At 41.1% G+C, this 15,624-nt stretch overlaps 1 protein-coding gene across 1 annotated transcript; it reads left to right on the forward strand.

Moving 5' to 3' along the window:
* Positions 1-4,330: 4,330 nt before the first annotated feature.
* Positions 4,331-6,588, forward strand: LOC110486389 (ADP-ribosylation factor-like protein 4D). Its single transcript, XM_021557938.2, has 2 exons — positions 4,331-4,499; positions 5,251-6,588. The coding sequence occupies exon 2, from the start codon at positions 5,394-5,396 to the stop codon at positions 5,997-5,999; it is 606 nt and encodes a 201-aa protein (XP_021413613.1). The 5' UTR covers positions 4,331-4,499; positions 5,251-5,393; the 3' UTR covers positions 6,000-6,588.
* Positions 6,589-15,624: the final 9,036 nt, after the last annotated feature.

Raw genomic sequence — 15,624 nt, forward strand, 5'->3', positions numbered from 1 at the left:
GGGAAAAGTATTTTTGAAGCAGAATATAATTACCACTACCTGAACTTGTAACCAAGCATTTTCTCCTGTTTGTTTCTACTGAACACAACCCAAGACTTGGCTGCCTGCCACAAACCTCAGGTTTCCAATCCCCATAACTCCTCATCTGTGATATTTGAGACACTACACAGTAGGAGTGCAGAGCATGGCCCCATATATTATTTAACAGACCCCATTCTAATGAGAGGACGGTAGAGCGTGACACCCTCCTATTGTGGAGACTTGATTTGGTCAGGCTAGAGCCATTAAAATGATCAAACTGTATAGACAGTTGGTTCTATTTTAGTCCCGGGTACCCACGTGACCGCACATTTTTGTTCAATACCAGCACTAACACACCTGCTTCAATTATTGATGTTTAGATCATAAACATATGTTATGCTTGTGCTGCGGTCCTGTGTTATCCCCAGGACTGGAGTTGGGAAACTTGACTAGTGTAGACCACTCCGATCTGAGCATTCCTCCTAAATGGGAGGTTTTCTGTTTGTGGTGAGGATGTGTGTCCATGTCACCTCTGGGGGATAGGCTGTTGTTGACTCAGTTAATGGAAATCATTGATGTGCCTGCAAGCAAGACGCTACCAGATTACAGAGATATTCATGAGTCAATAGAAGGCTTTGGAGAGTAAATTGTAATTCCATTGTTCTCAAAGTGTTGGAGTCAATTGGGGATTAATGGCTCTGGTATTGTGGGCTACTTGCTGGACGACAAGGCAAAGTCATGTTGGAACATGAGCCCACAGATATAACTCCTTAAACAGAAGCCTCTGGGCATGGAATTGTTTGCTTATGAGATGTGATTACCTTATTTGCCTGAATTACAGTCAGAAGATGGTTGTGGTTGCAGGTTCAGAGATTTACAAATAAGTATGCAAAAGTCCCTTTTCTGAACGGCCTAGTCATGAGACATAACATGAGCATGTCTGGCTTATAATGAATATGGTTTTGTTAGTAGTTTGTCACCCTTTTAGGTACAACAAAAACGGTGAAAATTAAACATTTAGATATTACCTGGCTGCTGAGCTGGTGCGTTAGACTCTGCCAGTGGCTTTGAGCTTGGCTCTGAAGGGTCCTTTGTCATCTGCACAAACAAAACAGGGACTTGTAAATGCTGTTTACTTGAGGCACCCTGACATGCAGCAGAAACACCACATGCACCTGAGATATTTTGCACATAACTAGGGGTGTTGTATACTACTTCGCAGTTTTGTAAACAGTTGCACACCTCAGACAGGGAGGGGTTCAACCCAAGTGACGGGTCGGTTTTACACCCTCCATTTAGACAGGTGTTAATGGCCTCCATGTTCTGAATACCTGTCAATGTTGAACATCCAAAATGTGGTGGAGTTGAGATCCTGTACAATGATCCCTGTTCTCAATACCAAATTACCACAAGGAACTTGCAAACTTATTTGTAAGTGATAATGGACTGTGTTGCAGCAATTAACTTTGAATAAGAGTACAGTAGCACCTTGCTCTGCTGTTTCAAGAGGTGCTTGAATATATAAGCGCAAGTCAATGACATTTAATGCCACCTGATGGTGGGAGGGAGGGATTCAGACGTTTTCTTGAATTTCAAGGCTATTCATTGGCTCTGGGTCAGTGCTGGCACACATGAAACATTCAGCCGAGGCGTAAGGTATGACCAGAGGGACACAAGCTTCAAAACTAATAATAGGAAATGAGGTTGACCCCTCACATGGGTGTCGCATGTCAGACTTTGGTTTCTACCTCCGGTGTTAATCAATTATGGAACAAGCCTACTGACGGTAGCCTACCTGCTGCTTGGCCCTGGACATCCTGCGGTCCACCATGGTCTGCCGGCGCCGGGCTTCCCAATGCATAGCAGACATCCTACACCAGCATCTGTGGGAGAGTGGAGCTAACTATCATTAAACCACAGTGCCAGTGCTGTAACCTGATAGACAGACAAGCCCCTATATCACCGTTTCGCCAATTCTGATTAATGACAGACCAACACAATGTCTTGTCTTTGTCTTAATATAAACAGGGGGCACTGATGTTATTCCCTCTATGTCTCCACACTGCTGCATTAGGAGTTTCAATGAATGTGTATAAAAAAAGGCAATAGCTGTCCCTGGATGGTATAAATATAACCTAGAGTAACCACACTAACAGCCAATAATTAAAGAAAATCATGTAAGACATTAAAATGAACCTCTTGATGTACTGGATCTGCTATGTTGATTATTAATCTAGGTTAACCGTTTGAAATAAGATATACAATGAGGAATGTAGCAAAATAAAATGATTTGCAAGTACAGCTACTTTAAAATATTACATTGATAAGGAAAAACATATATACCCTGTTAAATTCAGCATGCAAAAATGACAAATAATTATTGGATCTTTCACTTACAACAATCCCTGGAGAAAAAAAAGCTGTTTTGCCCTCAGAGGCAAGGTGGACTTCAGCAGCCTAAAGCAGGTAGCTAATGATGACGTTAACTACCTCTATTTTCCATCTTCAAGTATTTCCCACCTGCCTCGCAAGTTACCTAGCAACTGAACGCTCCCTTGTGTTGGTGGCGTCATAGATAAAGGTAAATAATTACTCACCCCAGTAGTTCACCCTCTGGAGATACAATTCTCACCTGAGGAGTCTGGAAATCTCCAACCCATTTGATCATGTAATATGTGCAATGCACGTTTGGTAACTTACCAAATGCATTGTCGTTCTGCAATAGTTTTGCACCTGTGAATCTTTCAGGCGTAAGCTTTACAATATATGGATGTATTTCCCATATTAGTCGGTAGAGGGCGCTACTGTCATGTTTAGTAAAACAGACCCCCTTTTTTAACCACGCAAGTCGGTCATTAAGAACAAATTCTTATTTACAATGACTGTTTAGGAGTAGTGGACTGCCTTGTTCAGGGGGAGAACGACAGAGTTGTACCTTGCAGGCTCAGGGTTTCGTTTTCTTGCCCAACGCTCTAACCACAAGGCTACCAGCTCCTTTCTACTGATACAGTCTGGAGGCCTTTTTTCTTGCATTCAAATTCCAATTGATCAAAGCTTTTATGTTTTTTTTTTAATCTAAAAAACATAGGCCTATTTGTTTTTCTAGCCTTTTTTTTCCTCATACAAAGCAAACACAGTAATTGCCAATGACAATACATAAGTAGATGCATAGACAGTCTACTTAGAAACATATATTCTGCATGATATATTCAGCCCTAAAAGTTCATTGGTACCCAATTTATAATTTTCCAATTGTTTGTTAAGATAGCAACTGCTCTATGAATGTAGCGGCAATTAATAATTGTCCATTGTATATTGCGGTTGTTCCCTTGTGATAATGACAGTAAAATGTATGTGTTGTGTGTGTGCGTAGATCGAGGGAATTTACAATGAGAGAAGAAGCACAGTATTTTTGATTTGATTTGCTTCACTGGAAAGACAATTTGTCAGTGATTTGAATGTTGACTGCGTGTAATTACTGAGTTCGCTCAGAGGCAGACCCTTCGGCATGAAATCCTACTCTGCAGGAAAGATAATTATTGTTGCACACGCTGACACAATTTCTCAATCTCAATTCCCCTGCGAGTTTTCATTTAACTCCCATGTGTGATATCTGCCCTCCATTTGCTGCACTGTGGGTACATCTGATAACCACTCTTATTTTCAAATCTGCACACAGTTTTGCATCCTCCTCTCATGACAGGCTACAACCAGCAAGTGTTGTGCTGAGAGTAGTAACTGGATTCCTCCCAGATATGCTGATATGATCTGGCTGGTTTCATAACACATGCCTTATGAATACAGGGCACTCCAACTCCAGCAGGTCATTTCCTGAAATGTTATCATGGTGCTGTTCAAGGAAAAGACTACAAAGGCATTAGCATTCAAATTGCCACAGTCGATCCATTGTCCCCTTGCTGCCCCCAACTTTGTTCAGAGCAGAAAGACCTCAAGCGGCAACCCCAACTACTTTATACACATAATTCCATGATTTTTGCTGGTATACAGTTCTCATAGGCTACTGAACATGACGTCTCATGTCAGAATATGAAATAGGTTACTGTTTAGTGGTTTACGAGTATGTTTTGATTAAATACAAAAAGGTGAACCAAGCTAAGCGTACACACATAATCAATATCCTACTTTGTTTATGCCTTTAGTTTGACAATTCCAAAAGCAATGGACTGATAACTGTCGATAAGAGCTCAAAAGTTGACCTCTGACCACTTTCCATTTTAAAGTCATTGCATTAGGGGGAGGCTGGGACTGGGAGTGTTCTCGTTACGTCACTCGTGGGGGTTGTGTTCTTCAGTCGCGCTCAGCACCTTTGGTTCCATTCCTTGTCTGGAGATTCGAGTAGAGGGACGCTGGTGGTTCTAGCACCGCTTCTTTTGGAATTATTCTTCTTCTCCAGTGTGGATTTGTGCTTGTCTGTGTTGGAATTATGTTGTCTGATTCAATACAGACACGCTATACAGGTAAGATTACGTGTAAATGTTCTAACTAACATCGTTTGTTTGGTTCAGTTCAACTAGCTAACTAATTAACGCTAAGTGTCACGAATTTTAGATATTGTTTGTCGCACGGACAGCATTGCAAGTGCAGCACAGTAACTAGCCAATGTTTGTTAACCCAACTGGAATTACTTACAACTAAAGAATTGTTACCCAACTATCTACCTAGACGGCCAACACTTCACTAAAGTGATGTACTATTTGTTTATTTTTTTTCGCGTTAATGTTAACTAGTTAGCTTGCGTTAGCGACACCAGCGTTACCATGCAGCCGCATATGTAACGAACCAACAGGACAGAAGAGAGACGTTTGCTGAAGTAACGTTTCATACAAAGGACCAGAATATTCTGTGCCTTATTGACGAAACACATTTCAATGTTGTCAATTCATTTTTCTGCAGAAACTTGTATGACAATGCGTGTACTGTACACTCTACTCGTATTGCCACGTAAGAAAAAGTGAACAGGATTTTAGCCAGTGTTGTCAAACAGTAATGGCAATTCGGTTGCATTTCCATATAATTACATATTGAAACTCGTTTTTTTTCTGCTATGGAAAGATCATGCAGGGTTGTTTTGTGAAACGTGTGGCTAACTGAAATGGGCAGTTAATGTTTTTCCAAAGCAGTGTCAGTAGACTAAACTTATAAATGATTGTCAGCCATGGTGCCATCTATAAAACATCTAATCTTGCCAGTTTCCTTTCTTTTTACAAGGTCATCGGTGAGTCCGGTTGTCTGCCTCCTGGTCTGCAGCTACTGCCTTTGAAGTAGGTGTGAATGCTTCATCTCTCTGGAGACACCCACCACCTCCCTGACTAGTCTGCCACCTCACTATCAGGACCAGGCAACCAGCCAGAATGGGCAACCAACTAACAGAGATCGCCCCCAACACTGCTTTCCTCCCCAACTTCCAGTCTCTGCATGTGGTCGTCATCGGCCTGGACTCTGCAGGAAAGACCTCCCTTCTGTACAGACTAAAACTCCGGGAGTTTGTGGAGACCATCCCCACAAAGGGCTTCAACACTGAAAGGATTAAAGTAGCAGTTGGAAGCTCGCGGGCCACCACCACCTTCCAGGTGTGGGACGTGGGCGGTCAGGAGAAGCTGCGGCCCCTGTGGAAGTCATACACACGTCGCACCGATGGCCTGGTGTTTGTTGTGGATGCTGCAGAGGCTGAGCGCATGGAGGAGGCCAAGGTGGAGCTCCACCGCATCAGTCGCTCGGCAGAGAACCAGGGAGTACCAATTCTGGTGCTTGCCAACAAGCAGGACTTGGACTCTGCAGTCTCTGCTGTGGAGGTGGAGAAGGCCTTGGCCCTCCACGAGCTTAGCAACTGCACACTGCACCACACCCAGGGATGCAGCGCGCTGAATGGCCAGGGGCTCCAACCCGGCCTGGAGAAACTATATGAAATGATCCTAAAGAGGAAGAAGCTGCTCAGACACAGTAAGAAGAAGAGATGAGCTGTGCCTCTGAGCTTCTGAAAGGCGCTTCGCCTGCAGAATGGACCTCGTTGGTGTTCCTTGGAATTTTATGGGAAATTTGTGCCCCGAAGGATCTGCTTCTGGTTTCCCAGTGACGGTCAGTCCAGAGGACAGAGAAATGGACCTGTTATACTATACGTTGGACACAGCACGGACTACGTTCAGCCCTTTACAGTGGCTCTTTTGTTCTATAAACATTGCCATCTCCTTTTTTATCAAGTTGTGGTGCCAACACGGTCTAGTCCAAACGTCCAGTGACGTATGGTACTTCTAATTTAGTTTACCTTGTAGTTCACTTTGTTTCATGGAGGTGGTTCACCTTTGGAAAAGACAACGCTTTTGTAGATCAAAAGAGGGACTGTATTTCAACCCACTGTTCGGATGGCATTTGAACTGAAATGCCTGCTGGCACGAGGCCTGAGGCTGCTAGCCATGATGCAAGTTTTCACCACAGTTTTGCTTGTCATGATAGACTTAAATGTGTGAAGTTGTTACAACCAATATGTTTTTACATTCTGTACATATTTTTTTGTAATACTTACAAGTGAATAAATTATTGAATACACTATCTGGGAGTCCCCCCTTCTTTCCATCTGTTTATATGACCATGCTGACCAAGTGTTACTTTGCCCTTGTTATATCAAAATGTTTGCGCAGTTATTGGTATTCAACAGAACACCAAGGGTCCCTATAACTTATAGGTCCTCGGTCCAGTTTCCCTTTTTGCGCTTTTGAGGTAGTTTTTCTTAACGTCATTGAGAAAGTGTCCTTTGGATTCAGGAGACAACGGCTCATGTTTCTATTTCAATTACTAATCTTTCCTTTAACATCTGCCTGCTGGATCCCACCCTGGCAGAGATCGTTTAAAGAACAAACCATCTCTTTGGCTTATCAATTATAGATTTTGCATCAATCACAAGAGGAACTGCTTACCTGTATTCTTCAATGACATTTAGTTAGTGATTTGCACATCAAGTCTCCTAGAGGACGTTCATTGGAAGTTTTCCAGTTATTTTATAGATCTATCTTAGCGGCTTTAAGTCATTAATTGATCAGAAAATGTATTAGACAAATGGTATAATTAGCTCACAAAGATAATTGGTAATAGTTGTTAGAATGCCTTTTCTTGAAGGACATCTCACCTTCCATTGAGAGAAAGGGCAGTGTTAAATGGTAGCCCAAAAACCACAGGTAATTCTAAACCTGAGATTGTTAAATTACTCTTCCTGACACAGTACACTACTTAGGCAATAGTGCCACAATGAAAATAACCTAGTTCTTGCCAGGTGCTAATATGTAACTGGTTTCTCAGATATATTGTATTTCATCAGTAGAGATAATCTACAGGTTTGAACAAGTGACCCATATTACTTGTATAGTGAATTTAGAAGTTGTTTGATTTTTGTATGTGTTCACAGAATACTAAGAAACAGGATCAAGGATCTACAGAGTTTGGACTGTATAAATATTTGAAAGCCATATGAAAGGAAAGCTGACTTCAAACGTATCACATAATTCAAATCAATAATGGAGGCTAGGAGCCTACACCAGCACACGAAAACCTTCACTTTAGTCGATTTTTGGTCATTCTATTTATCAGGTAATGGTGCCATGACCAGATTAATACAATGTCACTGTCTTTGAATTGTCTCTCACACTTCACATTTTTGGGGGTATGTATTGCTACCTTAAGGTTTTGTGTCCATGCTGTTAAATTCCAATTGCATCACCTATGTTTTGGAGGCATTTTCACCCTTAAGCTTACCGTATACTTCCCAGTTGAAACTGGTTGCGCAAATTTTGACGTTTTGATGTTCGGCAGTTTTTTTTGATGGGCTGTTTGAGCGCACTTTAAATTTATTTTTTATTTTTATTGAGGCTAGTTGAAGTCTACACCCCTTCGTCGGTGATTGGTCAAAAGTAAGGATTCTTCAATTAAATGTCATTCAATAAGACTAGTTTTCATGCACATTTGTTCAGGGCGTAAATGAGACACAGATGTTCGCTTCGCCTAGCCGAGTTCTGCTAAGAGCAAACCGAGCCTAGTGTGCGGACGGCCTGCAGGCCGATCTGGGAAGACAAGTCATGCAGGAATGTAAGAAGGACCCACCAATACCCAGCCATCCCCCGTCACGGCCACAGTCTCACCACCAACTATACACTTCTACTGATACCAAATCCAATTACCTTGATTAGAACCTCCCTGTGTGTGTCAGCAGCTTGAGCTGGATTAGTCCGCAGTATTGACTCAAACCAGCACAGAAAACTGGGAAGACAAGTTAAATGCAATTAAACTTTTATTTGATTAGTGTGTTTTTGAGATTTCATCATCAAAGTGCTCTGCTCTCCCAAGGCTCAAGACCAAAACCATGTAAAGCAGGTCTACATGAATTGAAGTTAAGGAAACATTTTTCTGTAGAAGTAAGGCTTTATAGGTCTTTGACCAAACCATTTGGTTTTGCCAATAACATCCATCCAGCTTGGCTGCTAACATAGTCGGCCCTGATGCCTAAATATGCCCTGCACGCTACATTTCACCCTCCCTGGCCAGTGCTGTAATTTAGGGTGTTTCTGATGTGTATCTCCACATTCTATGGGAGGCTATAGCTTTATGGGTAATTTAAGTTGGCTCACAGATAGTGCTTCCTGAATAGAACATTACCGCTCACTCTCCAATCAGCTTTGAGGTAATAAGGCAGGGAAATTAGTCTGTGCTAAGGGAATTTTTTTTACCCTTGAGAAAAAGTACTCAACTTATTTGTGTACTTGAACTGAAGTGTGGGTCTAGTAGTTTACTTTTATGTACTTCACAGGGAATGCTTTGTAAGGGTGGGTACAAGTCAAGCAGAAAGAGCAGAAGAATTTGACAGGTGCTCCATCTGCATTGTTGCTCCCATAGTATAGCTTGCAGCTAGTGCGTCATAGCAGTGAAGGGTGTGCAGAGGCAAGCTATGAAGCTTGCGTGAAGCTCTATTATATCAAACAAACCCTGTGATTCACACCCACTCTCTAAAGAATAGCTGAGCAGTGACACAGGCCTGGCTATGCACTGTCCCCCAGGCACTAAAGGAGATAGCCAATGAGCTGAAAGTACTACTTAATTTGTTTTTTTGCGGTATCTGTACTTTACTATTTATATTTTTGACAACTTTTACTTTTACTTCACTATATTCCTAAAGGAAAGAATGTACTTTTTACTCCATACATTTTCCCTGACACCCACAAGTACTCGTTACATGTTGAATGCTTAGCAGGAAAAGAAAATGGTCCAATTCACACACTTATCAAGAGAAGATGTGGTCAACCCCAAGCTTGATGTCAACGTCAGTGATTTTTAAGCCATTCCAACAGTAGTGATACCAACTACACCACATATGGAAAAGAATCATGAAAATCAAATGCGAATTTTGCATGGCAGTGGTGTATTTGTATGTGTTCATGTATATGCCTTATATGACATACACAAGTGAGTACATGATGTGGTGCATTTCCCATAAAGATATGGCAGTATTTGAGATGAAATATCTGAATTATATGAATCATCTACGAATATCATAAGGAATGTGTATGTGCTGAGAATGTAACAAAATAAATGCTTTCCTTATAGGTTTCACTTTTTTTTAAGTCAACATATTTTTAAAAAATCAGTTATAAGAAAACTATAATACTTTAATAAACATTTTCAGGTATGCGTTTCTATGGTTAAGGTTGGGCAGCACCTTGTGCTAGACAGTTGATGTATTTTCAGCTATGCCTTTGGTCTCCCACCCAGGGTTTTAACCAAGCCCAGCTTAGCTATGATATTTGTCACTAAGCCAGTTTAGCTATGATATTTGTCACATTACTAATGTGCTGTCATGAGAAGGATTGTTGGAGATCTCCACTTAATAACTAAATAGATGAACTTCTGCTATTAGTCATTCATCAATTTCCTCCTGTCTTCCTCCTTTCCTCCTCCTCCATCTCCTCTCTTCCTCTTCACCCTCTCCTACTCCTGCTCCTCCTCCTTCCACTCATCCTCACAGTGAACTTTGCAGAATTTTTTCCAATAAGTGTCACATTGCATGTGTCAGTGACATCAGACTGTGGTATGCAAGTGCTTTGAAATGATTATGTCCCATGTATGAGACCTTAGAAGGCTTAGGTTACATGTCTCTTTTATGGTTTTTCTAATATAATATATGCAACATATAAGTCAGATATTACAAGAATCTTCTATGAATCTTGTAAGTATATTTGCTGCCAAATGTATTGCTTACAAGTTCCAGGTAGAACATGAAAGAATCTTGTCAAATTCTTCTATCTTTTCCATATGAGATAGTCCCTGCTTTTGCATGAATACAGCTGGTTGACAGATGGGCCATCAGTTGAGTGCTCTCTTAGTGTGTTTCTGTTTCTCTCCAATGACCTGGGGTTGTGCTTGTGTGCACAAAGGGAGATTTAGCGCCACTTGCAAGTTCAGCTTCACGTGTGATCTCAAACAAAGCCATCTGTTATGTTTTTGATATTCATCTTTGAAGATGTGGTGATGCACGAGAAATGTAGCTTCTCTTATTATTAAACCGTAGTCCATTTTTTATAAAAGTGACAGAAGACAGCATCAGAAATCTGCAATTTTATGAAAGCAAATCTAACTGAAACCATGGCGAAAGAGATATCACTGTCTCTCATTTTGCCTGTACAAACCACTCTTTGCATACATAACATCCTATCTTCCCTCTGTACCTTTAATGGGTTATTGGGGTTAATAGGCAGATCCAGGGGTCTCTCTGCGTTGGACATCCTAATACTCTATTTGACACTGAGGGCCAGGAGGTAAATGATGTCTTCTGTTCTGGCCCATCCATAGAGGTCAACCCGGCTCCATTACTATCTTAGCCAGGCTGGCGGAACAAGTGCCAATTCCAATGAGTGACTCTATAACGATGTGACCTGAAATGGGTTACTGTGCAATCAGCTCCTGCACTGGTGTCTGGAAGGGGATCTGCCTCCTACTATTGGGAAAAATGAATGGTGAATGGGGATATTCATGGATTGGCCTTGGTCACATATCTGTGTGTCTTGCAGTCCTGGGTTTAGTATTTGTCATTTAAATACTTATATTCTGTATTTTTTTACTATTTCCTAATAATGTGGTGCCAAATCAACTATTACTATTTTAAGTATTTGAAAGCATTTTTTTTTAAATAGCTTCCTATATATAGCCTACTACTTGAAGATATTTTTAAATACTTGTTTCCAAATACGTTATTTCAAATAACCCTAGGACCAAACAGAACTGAGTTCAAATGCATGGGAGTTTTTAAATAATAGCATATTTGTGTTTGAAAATACATGCCAATACTTTCCAAGTGTATTTCCAAATACATTCCAATATTCAACTATTTGTTTTTTTTTCAAAGAAAAAATATCTGAATACTTACTTTGATATGTATGTGAATATAATTTAAATAATTTAGTAATTTAAACCCAGGTGTGGTGTCTTGCAAGGAGATGTGAGATGTTGAAAGGCTAACATCACATTATTATTAGACGTCAGGTTAACTGTTAAATACTGTGTGACGGTGAGGACAACTGATGAATCATGAGTGGAAACATAGTGTTTGTGTTTATTGCACCCATATGCCTGCAACCAGTTACTCCATGTTTCAACGAGAACAGAGCAAACCCAACTAAGACCTGTCAACAAACATGGTCGCTCGGGAAACAAGCACAGTGCCTTGTGAGACATGGCTCTCTCAGGCGTTAAGGAGGCAATTAAACAGACTTGTCTCTACCTCACACGGTCGTCACTCAGATGCTGTTTATTTGGCACTGTGCTGCAATCTTCAGGTAGAAGTTTTCCCATAGACACAGATTTAGGATCAGTTTACCCTCTTCTAATCCTGGTGTTAAGCATCGAAGGGAATTGTAAAAACTAGCTCTAGATCAGCGTCTATGTGTAACTCCATCTAGATTCTGTGTGATTTATCTGCTACAAACTAGTCATTTAGCACCTGGCCTCAGGGCTTGCTCTGAATCAGCATGAGTCTTGTTGTAACCCACAACACCAGGGTACAATGAAATGGTTTGGACAGTAAAGCACAAACCTAGTTTGGTTCTCAGATAAGTATGGATTTTTCTGTACCAAAGTTTTCCCTTAAAACAAGAGGTAAAAAAAACATGTTTTTAAATGAATGGACAACTCTGCCATTGGTTTGTAAGTGCAAACATAAGACCCAGCTTCTGTTATTGTTTCTCTTCCTCTGTGATATCTTGTTTGGCCCATAAAGTTCCTCTCTCAATGTGAAGACAGTCCATGCTGACAGTTAGTTCTGGGTAGATGTCCTTGCTTGCTTATCACTCATATTGCAAAATGTTGCTATCCGCCCCTGGACAATGTTCTTTTTCGATGTAGGTAGTAGAGATCTAAAACTGTCAGAAATCAGTAGGTTAGTGTACAGTGTAGGACAAGTGTGTGGTCTATGTTAGTCAATGTGTGTGGGGGAGACAGTGAGAGACTGACTTGGTGTTTACCACAGTGGCCTTGAGATAAGAATGCATTTGTGCATGAAAACAATATCTTTATGTGTGTTCCTCTCATTTTTATTCTCTCTCTCTCTCTCTCTGCCATTGAAACGTCTCTCTCTCTCTCTCTCTCTGCCAGTAAAACGTCTCTCTCTAGCCTCAGCCCAAGCTGTGAGCTCCCAGGATACTTCATCCGCTATTACACTCAGGAATGTTCTCATTAAACGCTTTGGGAACTCTGTCCAGCCCATTCTACAATTTTGCCACACCAGTGGATATTTAATTAATTGCCGTCTTTTGGTGGTGGTGTGACACAAGCAGGAAGTACAGTTCTGGAACTATTTGGAGAGTTTAACTAAATGGAATTGTGCTTTTTGTGAAAAGCCCACAGAAAAGGAAGAATAACATGTGGGGCGGTTACATCACTTGTAGTACTGTTATGAAGTACATCTTTATATGCATCCAATTTGTTATCAGTGATCAAGTCTGTATTGTTTCTCTCTATCACTGACCATTTACCTCATGACAGACAAGTGACATGATGTAAGTTAACAGAGCCCACAGTGTCTCTGCTTTTTCTCCCCGTCGCTCCTCACAGCCCCAGCAGTCTGCTGATCAGTTTGTTTTCACTATAAAGTACTGGCCCAGGGGAGTAAGGATTATCGTAACAGCCAAGATGGGTGTCGGGATAGGGGAGAGCAAGGGAGGAGAGGGTGGTATTAGGACACAGAACTGGTTGTTTTGCTCTCTGGGGCTTGGACGTCTGCCTGAACAGTCCAGCAAAGCTTTAATTGGAGCATCAGAGGTTGGAGAATCTGCTCTGCTTGGCTCTCCTTGGCCTTTAGCTTTGCTGCTCTCAGGAAACAGACTGTCAGAGCACCACACAGGGACACAGCACTGCAGGGCAAACAGTTACAGTCTGGATCTCAGCTGGGCCATAGCAGCTGTTATACCCTCCAGTTGATGACATCACCTGAGAAACAACGGCTGTTGTTTTGAAATTATTCCGGGATTTTATATGATGGGTCTGATAGTGTGGTGTAGCCTGTCAAGTAGACTGATGATTAGTTTACCACCCCGGGCCCCGGGCCCTGGACACTCTACCTCTCGATTTGCGCCATTATGGAGTCTACGGCACACTATCATGCCAGGGAAAGTTTGAGTAATTTGTGAATGAGAGAGGACATGTGAAAATGAGTATTGGTTTTCCACATCTTTGCGTGAGCTGTGCCCTTTGACCTGTGAAACATACAGAGAAGAGTAATCATTACATACAGACTTTCATGTCAAAGTAATCACACATTTTAGTCAATATTTGGTTTTACTATGTTCCACTTAAGAGCCTCAGCTGTAAAACTCAGTTTTCAGGTCTCACCACCAGTCTTGCATGTAGAGGTTGACTCCTGCTAGATTACTCAGCAAGGTGCCACTCTATGCCAGACATTCAAGGAATGTATCACCAGTTTGTCTGCATTGTCTGCATATATAATACCATTACCAGTGTCAGTCAGGCTTTGAAAGAACAATATGGATATGATAAAAGCTCCATGTGAAGATAATCAAGTCTGTCTGAGACTGTTGTTGATTATAAAGGACCCAATAACCTTTTAAGCTTCAAATCCTTCTTCTCTTTCCATTCTACCTCTGTTCTGTTCTATTCAGATATGCATACATTTGACAGGTAATCCATTTAAAGGCACGATGCACACAATGAAACAATCCAAGTTAAGAGCCCCTCTCAAGGGCACTGCAGTAATATGCACCGCCTGGGATCTTAACATGCAACCATCTGGTAAACCCTCTTCCTCTACATACAAATTCATACAGCCTATTTAAAATTCCCCTTTAAAGGCTCCTTCAAAGTTTTTGGTTTTGACGGCCCTCAAAATACCAGCTACATACCAATATCTGAAATGATTACCGGAAATATGAAGGCGATGGGCTCTTTTCAATCTGTATCCTGAAGCATTACAGATTGCGCGATAGACATTTAAAGGTAATGTCCGATTAACCCAACATATGCAGCGTTTACCGTGAATGTAGTCTCCACCAATGCAGTAACATTGCCTTTAAATTTCAATTACACTGTAATGCTGAACTTCCGCGATATGGATTGAATAGAGCCCTATGAAAGCTACAGAACACTATTCCACTATATGAATGCATAAAACACTTTGTTGGCTTATTTCTCCTGAATTGAAGTTTCCGTCTTCATTGAGTATTCTCTAACATATACACTGAGTGTACAAAACATTGACTGACCAAGTGAATCCAGGTGAAAGCTATGATCCCTTATTGATATCACTTGTTAAATCCACTTTAATCAGTGTAGATGAAGAGGAGGAGACAGGTTAAAGAAGGATTTTTAGGCCTTGAGACAATTGAGACATGTATTGTGTGTGTCTCTTTCAGAGGATGAATGGGCAAGACAAAAGGTTTAAGTGCCTTTGAACGGGGTATGGTAGTAGCTGCCCGGCGCACCAGTTTGAGTGTGTCAAGAACTGCTACGCTGCTATTTTTCTCTCACTCAACAGTTTCCTGTGTGTATCAAGCAGTGGAGGTTCCTCAGATGAGGAAGAGGAGGACCACCCTCCTCAATGAAATTTCACAAAAAAAAAATAGTGAAACATTAAAATAAGTTATCCTGTTTAGATAAAACTATACTAAATACAGTATATTCACGTCACCAAATAATTAATTAAAATGCAGTTTTGCAATGGTCTACAGTAGCCTCAACAGCGCTCTGTAGGGTAGCATTACGGTGTAGCCGGAGGACAGCTCATTTCTGTCCTCCTCTGGGTACATTGACTTCAATACAAAACCTAGGAAGCTCAAAGTTCTCACTACCTTCCATAGACTGACACAGTAATTATGGCAACTTCCGGAGGACGTCTTCCAACCTATCAGAGCTCTTGCAACATGAACTGACATGTTGTCCACCTAATCAAATGATCAGATAATTAATCTAGTACTGAAAGCATAAGCTACAGCAAGCACTGCAGTGCATATATTGTGGTGAGCAGTTGACTCGAAGAGAGAAAGACAATAGTTGAACAGTTTTGAACAAATTAATTGTTTAAGAAATGCAAGAGAGATA

The sequence above is a fragment of the Oncorhynchus mykiss genome, chromosome 13 (assembly GCF_013265735.2).
Source record: "Oncorhynchus mykiss isolate Arlee chromosome 13, USDA_OmykA_1.1, whole genome shotgun sequence".
In the NCBI taxonomy this organism is placed as follows: domain Eukaryota; kingdom Metazoa; phylum Chordata; class Actinopteri; order Salmoniformes; family Salmonidae; genus Oncorhynchus; species Oncorhynchus mykiss.

Bases quoted from the DNA above. Each gene is read 5' to 3' on its own strand.
- LOC110486389 (XM_021557938.2), top strand. From the start codon at position 5,394: ATGGGCAACCAACTAACAGAGATCGCCCCCAACACTGCTTTCCTCCCC.